The 10,420-nt window shown below is 33.3% G+C and overlaps 1 protein-coding gene across 1 annotated transcript; it reads left to right on the top strand.

The window, feature by feature from the left end:
• The first annotated feature begins 6,377 nt into the window (after window positions 1–6,377).
• Window positions 6,378–10,186, top strand: LOC111908197 (cytochrome P450 76T24). The gene is made up of 3 exons (XM_023904033.3): window positions 6,378–6,937; window positions 8,950–9,399; window positions 9,501–10,186. The coding sequence occupies exons 1-3, from the start codon at window positions 6,491–6,493 to the stop codon at window positions 10,107–10,109; spliced, it is 1,506 nt and encodes a 501-aa protein (XP_023759801.1). The 5' UTR covers window positions 6,378–6,490; the 3' UTR covers window positions 10,110–10,186.
• Window positions 10,187–10,420: the final 234 nt, after the last annotated feature.

Genomic DNA, 10,420 nt, shown 5'->3' on the forward strand with positions numbered 1-10,420 from the left:
CAATATTGATTTCCTTTTAGATGAGAAAATAGAGAAATTGGAGACGACAAATGGTTGTAAAGAGGAACAATGGTGGTGGCTGATCCGGAGAGAATCCTTTTTCCGGCGGTGGTTTCCGATGATAAACAAGAGGGGAAAGAAGTCTTTGAGACGAGAGATGAAGAAGAGGTGTATAAGGGTGGGGCCCATTTCTTTTATTGATAGATTAATAAGGGAGGCTAATTTTTCTTTAAAATAAAATAAATAATAATAAACAACTTAAAAATAAATCAAAAATAAATGGATAAGGGAAAAATAGACATTTTATGTTTGGTAAATGATTTTAGGGATGAAACATGCAACTATCCGAGGTAATTTTTGAAAATAGGGACTAAACGCGCAATTTGACACTTGGACCAGGGACGAATCGTGTAATTTACTCTAAACTGTAATAACTTAATGATTTTAAATGTTTTAAAAAGTTTTAAATTGGCTTGAATTTTATGGGTGTTACACTTCGTTTCTTTGAAGCCGGAGAAACTGGAGTAGGAATTTCACGAATAACCACACCCTTTCGACTTAGTTGTAGTTTCCGAATCCTCTTTGCTTTCGAAACAGTAACCTCCTTAGGTGATGAAATAGACTGCTTAGGAACTTCTTCGACAATAGGCCTCCTCTCTGGTGAATGTTGAGGTCTATGTGTTGGCTTCTTCGTTCTTTTTATAACACTAGTATTGGATGGAACCACTTCCTTTTGAGGACCTTTGTCAGCTTGGGAAACAAGATCATGAACTTTCTTTGCAATCTCTTTCTCAATTTTCACAGTATCAGGCTTCGATGTAGCCACCTTTATTACTTTCTTGGACCCTTTTCTTCATTTCGAAGTGCCCTCAATTCCATTAGGTAACAAAACCCTTGTTTCTACATTAGGGTTTATGTTGGACAGATATGCAATAAGCACATGATGCGTCAGATACACCTTAATAAGCATGGCATATGGAATTCGTGCAAGATTAGGAAATATCTCTGAATCATCTTCAATAGTCTTCAGATGTTGATAAAGTGTGAATTCAGGTTTTGGAACCATAGTTGGAATAAGAAACCTTTCCTTCTTATATAGTCTTGAAGAATCAGACTCCAGTACCTACCACACGAAACTCCATTGGAAACATTGGTATGGGAGATACCAATTCCGAACTCCTCCCATAACTGTGAAACACAGTCCACATTCAAGTCATAGTATAATCCAACAATTAGAGCATAGATTTCCAACTTAGCTTTATCAAGCCCAACACTTCGACCTGTGAGACATCGAAGAAAAATCCAAAATAGAAAATTCCAAATACAAGGCAGAGAGGACTTTTTGAACTGAATTATTTAAGTAAGTGGAGGTTGATGACCCATCTCGCTGAACATATGAATCACCTGATCATTGGTGACTTCATAAACGGACCATTGGTGGGAAGTTTCATGGTCTGGGTAAAGTGTTTCTTCGAGAGTTTTTACTTCTTCTCATTCGTTAGCTGGAAGGTGACAATCTTGGAAGTTTTGTTGAACACAACAGTGGAATCGGCCAAAGATAACCAGGTTACTGGCACAAAAAAAGAAGTCATCACCGTGGACAACACATAGTGATTAAGAGATACGATCAACATTTGTAACTCTTTTGGGTATTTTGAAACATCTGTTTGAACTAGGTAAATTAAACTCTGGATTTTCAACAAAGGTTGAGATGTGGCTTCATCAGTGGTTTGGGAAGGATCAACATGAAGATTGGTTGTTGCCATTGTTAGGGTTTGAAGGTTTGAGAGAAAATATAAGTATAAGGAAAGAGAATTTGGGGAAAATCTGCAACTAGGATACGTAAAGTTTGAAAGTGTGACCCCAAAATCCTTTTATACTTAGTACCTAGTTTGAATTTGAAGCGGTTATCAATAAAGTCGTGTCACGTATATCCTAGGAAGGTGGACCAGTTGCTGTAAAAGTCACCATGTGTGAAAATTAATGAGTACTTTTTCCTTGAAAACTATGAAGCAACAAAACCATCATATCAATCAATCGTTTCGCTTTCCCCAAGAGGATAAGAACCATCACTAAACCTTCATTTAAAGGCATGGCTCATTCGATTTTGGGATAAGAAACGAAATCATAGCTAGACTTTCGAAATATAGGTTTGAGTTGGTAGTACTCAAGACCTCAAGGATTTCTGGTGCATATGTGTGCCAAAGAAATAGTGGGAACCAAGGTAAAAAAATGTGCGAATAATGACATCAAATAAACATTCGATGTAAAAGCAGATGGATCCCAGGCAAAGATCACTTCATTCAATATCAAGAGAGATAGCAAATTGCTTGTATGGTATCCCGTGTACTACAATCGAATATTCATGAAGGAGTATCGAAGGGCTTCTAAGTAGGCTTCGAAAGGCATGCTCAGTTTTGTTCATGATCACAACTTAAGATAAGTGTGAATTCAATGATCAAAATTTTTTGTATGTCCAATGTAGTCAGTGACAAGAAAAGCTGAGATAAGATTGTAATGTAACAAGAATTCGAACTGATATTCAAACGGAAATCATAGTACAAAAAAAATAAGAACGGGATCTTGTAAGGTAAAATGTCTTGGTTAAAGAACATTTTATCAAGATCATGCAAATTGAGAGGAATAAAATTTTAAATATCGAAGAAAGGTACTGAAACAAATGTTTCGTGAAAATCTTAAACTCAAAGTTCACCGTCGGTTCCTTTATAAGTTGGAAATTTTGGGTTTCACTATCATCACAGACTCATGAATAAAGATCCTTAACACAGACTTGTGCAGTATCTACATTCTGATTGGTTTTTAGCAGAGATGTCAAGGATACGCAAGTGAAGGGTGTGATTCTTGAAGAATTAAGTTTATGAAAAAGAATGGTTAAGAAACATCATTGTACCTTTGCAAATAATAAGGACTAAGCATAAAGCTCTTAACTATATTTGAGAAGAGAAAGGTAGCTCGTCGACTAATGTGAATACAACCCAATTGGGAAGGAACCCTCATAGTGAGTGATCCATTAAGGCTTCGAAAAACATAGAGTCTATGAGGCTTAGGTCGACATACAACAACATGCTTCTAGGGACACTTAACTAGTGAAAAGTTTCGAAAGTATACCTTCCCCCTTGTTTCGAAGCAATAGCCACCATAGTATGTCGAGTTACAACTACAAAAAGCAATTAGAAAGCACACAAAACACAAACAAAATATTTTTGAATTTTTGTTTTTAAAATGAAAAATATAAAAATATGAAAATCTTTTTGGAATTTTTGTTTTTGAAATTTAAAGACAAAAGAAAGAGAATATTTTTGGATTTCTAGGGTTTTTGAAAAAGAAAAATAAAATCCTTTTGTTTTTTTAATACTATGAAAAACAACTAAAAGTTACTAGACAAACGAAGTGAAAGATATCGACTTTGAGACCTCGGACTTCAAAACATCAAGTCTGCTCATACAACGAAGTGTGATCTGAAATATTCAGAGAGATGTCGAAAACAAAGCATGTCGAACGCTAAATAGCGAACAGTAACTTCTGATTTGTTCAGCGACGTGTCGACTCCTCGTTAGTTCACTACAAAGACAAACTTGGAACAGCAGTTGCATCAAGCATTCCTAGTCCAGACAAGATCCGTAGAAAAGACTTTTCATCCAAAGGCTTGGTAAAGATATCAGGAAGTTGATATGCTGTTTTCACAAAGTGAACCTTGATATTTCCATCCTCGACCTGATCCTTGATGTAATGATAACGAAGTACTATTTTCTTGGTCTTTGAATGTTGCATTGGATTACGGCAGATATGTATGACATTTTGTGAATCGCAATACAAAGGTATATTTTTCATGTTGATTGCATAATCACGAAGTTGACTTTGTATCCAAATGACTTGAGAAGTGCAAGCTGCAGCAACTACATATTCTGCTTTTGCTATAGAAATCGAAACACAAGTTTTTTTCTTCGATTGCTAGCAAACAAGCTTCCCGTCTAAAAGTTGACATCCACCACTAGTGCTTTTTCGGTCAAGTTGACATCCACCAAGATCTGCATCGGAAAACACTTGAATGAAGAAACTTGATTTTGAAGGGTATCATAAACCCACCGAGATTTTCCCTTTGAGATAGCAAAAAATATTCTTTACAACTGTTAGATGGGGTTCCCTAGGATTCGACTGATATCTGGCACAATTACAAACATCGAACATAATGTCAGGTCGACTAGCAGTTAAGTATAATAACGAACTGATCATGATCCTGTATAGAGTAATATCGGCAGTAGGCTTATCCAAAGAAGGTCCTAAGCGTGTGCCGACATCCATTGGTACTTGCAATTTCAAACTATTCATCATGTCAAACTTCTCAAGAAGATTTTGAGAATTCTTCTCTTGATTTATGAAAATTACATCTCTGTTTGACGAATATTTAATCCCAAAAAATTATTAATCTTACCCATCATGTTTATCTCGAACCGGCTTTTCATCATATTCTCAAACTCATTAGACAACAATGGATTAGTCTAGCCAAAAATAATATCATTTACATAAATTTGAACGAGCATCAAGTGATCACCTACTTTCTTTCATAATAGAGTAGGATCAAAAAACTATATAACATTTGTCATATGTTTTTATTTACAGAAAACTAAATATATTTGAAAAATAATCATCAAAGTTTATTATGTAAATGACTTTTTTTCATTTGTTTTTATTCGGTTTAACTGGTTTATTTTGACCGGTTCGACCGAGTTTTTCTAAAAACCGGAAGGTTCAATCCGGTTAAAAAATTGATGTAAAATCGATGATAGTTGAACCGCTCCAACCACCGATTTCGAGTCCAACCGGTTCGACCGACCGGTTCAAACCGATTTGAATTAAAACATTGAGTAATTGCAAAGAATGTGGTTTTTTTTTTGGAAAATGATAGAACTTTTGTTATTTAAAAAAAAAAACTAAAAAAAACTGTAAATATAGAGTCTATTTTGGAAATGAGCCTAAAATCGAACCACACATTAGACAATTGAAGTCAAAACTCACCATTTAAGCTATTTGTATGCTTAAGTTTAGGACTCCTGTCGACCTAACCTACAAAAATTGACGAATAAAACAAAAATAAAATCCATTTTCAATAACAAGATGGGTATTCCAATTATTTTTCACCACTTTCTTAAAGTTGGTGTAACCGTGTAAGTAAACTTAGGTAAAGTTGGCGCAACCCAAAAAATTATATTCTCACTTCTTGACAGCTAGCTTTCAATCTGGACGCAATAAAAGCAGTGATATATGAAAAACAGTAATAAAAATCAAAAGAAATCAATGAATAAGAAAAGAAAGAACAATCCTTTGACTACCGATCAAATTCCAAGCTATGCCTTTCAATGGAGGAAGAAACTAAACCTAAAAACAACAACGACGACAATAACTAATCACCTTCCTTAAGAGGTTCATGTTTTGCAAATACAACTATATATATATATATATATATATATATATATATATATATATATATATATATATATATATATATATATATATATATATATATATATATATATATAGTCATCATAAACTTAATATTATACTATATATTAAATACAAAACAAAGTTCTTGATAAAGTTCTTATTAACAGTAATGCTTTTAGAGTATTTTTGCATAAAGGTTTTAGATTTTATCAGATTTAGTCTCTATAACTTTTTAATTTATAAAAAAATCCCTGTAAAGTTTATTTTTTAACAAAAACAATCAATATGTCTTTAGATTTAGGTAAGTTGGCAGATTTTGCCTCTGTAAAAAATAAAATTACAAAAATTTTCCTCGTAATTTACAAATACGTCGTTGTGTATTGTTTTTTACCGAAAAATTCACAGGAAATGTTATTGTGTATTTATTTAAAGAAACGGTCCATATGGTTTAAAAAATTACAACAATAGTCCCTACCTAATAAAAAATTTGTAGGTTTGGTCCTTATAGTTTCTTATATCGGCAAGTTTGGTCCCCCAAACATTGCACACAAAGCGAGAAAGGATTAATAGTAGTGCTTTCCTTTTATATAATACTATAATTAGTACATAGTAAGCAAAATTTGGCATATGTCCACGCAAAGAGAGAAATGAGCAATTTCTAGCTAGGATGATTATTTTAATTTGTTAGACTGTTAGGATGATTATTTCAATTTGTTAGACTAATTTTTTTTCTATTCTAAGTAAAATATCTTATTATTTTACAAACGTATATATGTTGCAATATTGTTTTTTTTTATATTTTATTAAATTATTTTGCCTGATGGAAAATATTTAGAATAAAATAAATAAAAGACTGATAGATGGCAGGACCTGACCTATAGGCGGCTTCAAATAAATCCTAAACGATCACGTGTTATGAAGAAAAAGAAACTTATATCTTTCCTTTGTTTAATAGTATTGGGTAAGCTTGCTATAAATGAATCGGAATAAATCTACACATTAATCCAAATAAGTTTAATTGGATGATATGGAGTATCCAACATTCTTCCTCTTACTATCTTGCCTATTGCCATTCATCTATGCTATCAGCATTTCCGGCCGCCGCAACTCACGGCTTCCACCAGGACCTTATGGTTTTCCTATCATCGGAAACCTCCTAGAATTTGGCCCCAACCCCCACCACTCACTGGCTATACTATCTAAACGTTATGGTCCTTTAATGTCACTTAAGCTTGGAAGCAGGATGACGATAGTCATTTCATCACCAGATATGGCCAAAGAGTTTTTTCAAACACATGATATATCATTCTCAAGCCGATCAGTTCCTAATGCTGTTCGAGCAGGGGACTCTGATAAATACTCCATAGTGTGGCTTCCGGCAGGAGATCGATGGCGAAAACTACGAAGAATAACTAAAGAATATTTGTTCTCTGTGCAACAGTTAGATGCTAGCGAATTCCTAAGAAGGGAAAAGGTACGCATAGTATATTAGCAATATATTTAATTATATACCCATCCAAATATTTGTTGTTGAGTTTTAGTGTCATCAAGTAGTTTATATATATTGATTAACATTAACTCGAAACAAGTTCAACTAAATTTCTGCTATATATGCTGCATATGTATGCGATTGTAAAATAATTAATTTTAGAGTAAACCTAAAAAAAATTCCTTATATTTATGTTTTTTTATTGGGTTCGATGTCTATTGGATTTTTTTATTAAAAAAAGTTGGTTTAATTTGTTCCAAGCTTAGTTACTCTCTTAATACTGTTACTTAAGGAGATAAAATCTCTGTAAAGTTATTATTGGATCTGATTTAATACTTCATATGCTCTTGATGAAGATGAAGAGGGAACGTCGACCCTACTTCTGCCCTCACTCTTTTGTTTTTATCACCTACAAAAGCACACTCACCCATTTGACAGTATGGTCATTATTGGAATAAAAAAAAGGTACACATCATTAAATAGGGAAGCCAAACTTGGAACTTGTAATAAAGATTTAAAAAAGGATTATATATCCGAGAGACTGAACCTAGCAAATTTAAAATAGGATTATATATGGACCATTCTTCAAGTTTACTCCATAATTCTACAACAAACATTCAAAATAAAATTTTCAATATATAAAAGTAATAATCAAAACTAGAAAAGTTACCCCCGTTATGCGAGGGCCAAAAGCTTTCAATGTTGTTTCCGAATCGATAAATATGACGGACGTAAAAAGTGCAAGGATGACAAGCTCGAGCTTTGCCCCAGACCATTTTGTTCATGTTTTTATGAAAAAATGTAAAAGTTTTGACTGTAAGGACCAGAAGTGTCAAAATGGCTAAAGAATTAAAGCGGTAGGAATTAACAAGTTTTTAGAAAAATGATCAAAGTTGTCGAACCGTTAAAGTTTTGTGGCTAAACTTTAAATATTAAAAGGTTCCTAAATAGAAAAGGGATCAAAGTTGTCAAACCGTTAAAGTTTGGTGGCCAAACTTTAAATATTAAAAGGTTCTTAAAAAATGTAAGAATATCGATTATAAGGACCAAAAGTGTCAAAATGACTAAAAAAGAGGACCAAAGTTGTCAAACCGTTAAAGTTTTGTGGCAAACTTTAAATATTAAAAGGTTCCTAAATAGAAAAGGATCAAAGTTGTCAAACCGTTGAAGTTTTGTGGTCAAACTTTAAATATTAAAAGGTTCCTAAAAAATGTAAAAATATCGATTACAAGGACCAAAAGTATCAAAATGGCTAAAAAATGAGAACCAAAGTTGTCAAACCGTTAAAGTTTTGTGGTCAAACTTTAAATATTAAAAGGTTCCTAAATAGAAAAGGGATCAAAATTCTCAAACCGTTAAAGTTTTGTGACCAAACTTTAAATATTAAAAGGTTCCTAAAAAAATGTAAAAATATCGATTACAAGGACCAAAAGTGTCAAAATGGCTAAAAAATAGGACCAAAGTTGCCAAAGTACAGGGACCAATTCTAAAAAAAAAAAAAAGTCTAGGAATTAAAATAGACAAAAATTATAGAAGTTCACTATTCATAAATAAGAAACAATTTCCATAATATATATATAATTTTCTATTACCTCCTCTATGTTAGTACAAAGTCCAGACATAAAAGATGTCAAATTTTCATTAAGTTTTCTAGAGAAGATGGAGACATTCGGTATTTTATTTTATTAACCAAAAACAGATTATACTTGATGATTATACTCGGTTTTCGATGACAACTGACAGCTAGAACAATTCATTTAACATTGGTTGGAAAGAAACACACACACACAGATATATATATATATATATATATATATATATATATATATATATATATATATATATATATATATATATATATATATATATATATATATATATATATAGAATCATTAATTCTTCATATTTGGATACAGTTTTAGATATGTCATGTTATCTAGAATAAATGTTGATATGGATCATTTAACAACTTATATATATTCATATTGTATATATAGGTGCAAGAACTTCTTAACCATGTTAGTCAATGTTGTACAGACCAAAAGGCTTTGAACGTAGGTGGAGCTGCATTCACCACATCTCTTAACATTCTCTCTAACTTCATGTTTTCTCTGGATCTTGCTCAATACGGTGCCGAGTCAACACAAGAATTCAAGGACGCTGTATGCGCCTTGCTGGAAGCTGGCGGAAAACCCACTCTACCAGACCTTTTTCCGATACTTAACTCATTGGAGCTACTAGGGTTATCACGAAAGGAAAACGTTAATGCTACTAAGTTATTGACTATTTTTGAAAAGATCATCCATGAGAGGTTGCAAACTAGATCGGATTCTTCTTCATATGATGGCATTTCAACGACAAATAACGATGTTTTAGACTTGTTGCTCAATCTGAACCTGAAAAATGAATCCATTATTAGTCAAAATGATATGAAACACTTATTTCTAGTAAGTAAATCTTTTAATAGTTATAATTATTGCACATAATAGTACAAGCGTCGAGTACATTTTTCTTCAGAAGACTATAACTCTTTCATGAATTATTGTAGTCGTTATATATCGCGGGAACTGACACAACATCGATCACTGTGGAATGGGCTATGGCCGAGCTCATTCGCAACCCAAAGAAGATGGAAATGGCCCGGTCAGAGTTGGTCAAAGTCACACACAACAACAATAGAAATATACAAGAATCTGACATTTCTCAATTGCCTTACTTACAAGCTGTGATAAAGGAAACTCTGAGACTGCATCCTCCCGTCCCTTTTCTTATACCACACCAAGCCATACATGATGTTGATGTTCAAGGTTTCATTGTGCCTAAAGATGCACAAATCTTGTGTAACGTATGGGCTATGGGTCTAGACCCAAACATTTGGTCGGACCCAAAAATATTCATGCCAGAGAGGTTTTTGGACGTGAAGATCGACTATAAAGGCCATGATTTCGAGCTCATCCCGTTTGGTGCAGGGAGGAGGATTTGTCCGGGATTGAATCTTGCTAATAGAATGTTACATATAGTATTAGGATCTTTGATTCACAAATTTGATTGGAAAGTTGTGGGAAATTGTAGAACACAAGATATCGATATGGAAGAAAAGTTCGGGATCACATTGCAAAAAGCTGTACCGCTCATGGCTATCCCTGTCAATTTGTGATAGCGTTTTAGGTCATTATGGTTGTTTTCTTAAATAAAAGTTGAAAAGAATTTTTATTACTTTGAGTTTTTAGAAAACACGTGTGCTTGTATTCATAAATAAAAGTTTAAGTACGCCTTTAGTGGTGAATAACCCAAGAAATTGCCATTATTACAACAAATACGGTTTTTTTGGCAACCGGATGACCCGAATTTGGTAGACTGAGCAACTTGTTCCTTACAAGAAAACAGATCTTTAGACTGCAAGGAGTGGGAGGGAAGCTTCCCTCACTTTTGGTGGGCCATACCCTTCTTTCCATCACTCTCATTTCC

Source organism: Lactuca sativa, chromosome 7, assembly GCF_002870075.4.
Source record: "Lactuca sativa cultivar Salinas chromosome 7, Lsat_Salinas_v11, whole genome shotgun sequence".
NCBI classification, from domain to species: Eukaryota; Viridiplantae; Streptophyta; class Magnoliopsida; order Asterales; family Asteraceae; genus Lactuca; species Lactuca sativa.

What these genes read in the sequence shown, in the direction of transcription:
- LOC111908197 (XM_023904033.3), top strand. Translation starts at nt 6,491, where the DNA reads ATGGAGTATCCAACATTCTTCCTCTTACTATCTTGCCTATTGCCATTC. An exon ending in AATTCCTAAGAAGGGAAAAG is followed by an intron (nt 6,938 to 8,949) that starts GTACGCATAGTA and finishes TTGTATATATAG; the next exon opens with GTGCAAGAACTTCTTAACCA. An exon ending in ATATGAAACACTTATTTCTA is followed by an intron (nt 9,400 to 9,500) that starts GTAAGTAAATCT and finishes GAATTATTGTAG; the next exon opens with TCGTTATATATCGCGGGAAC.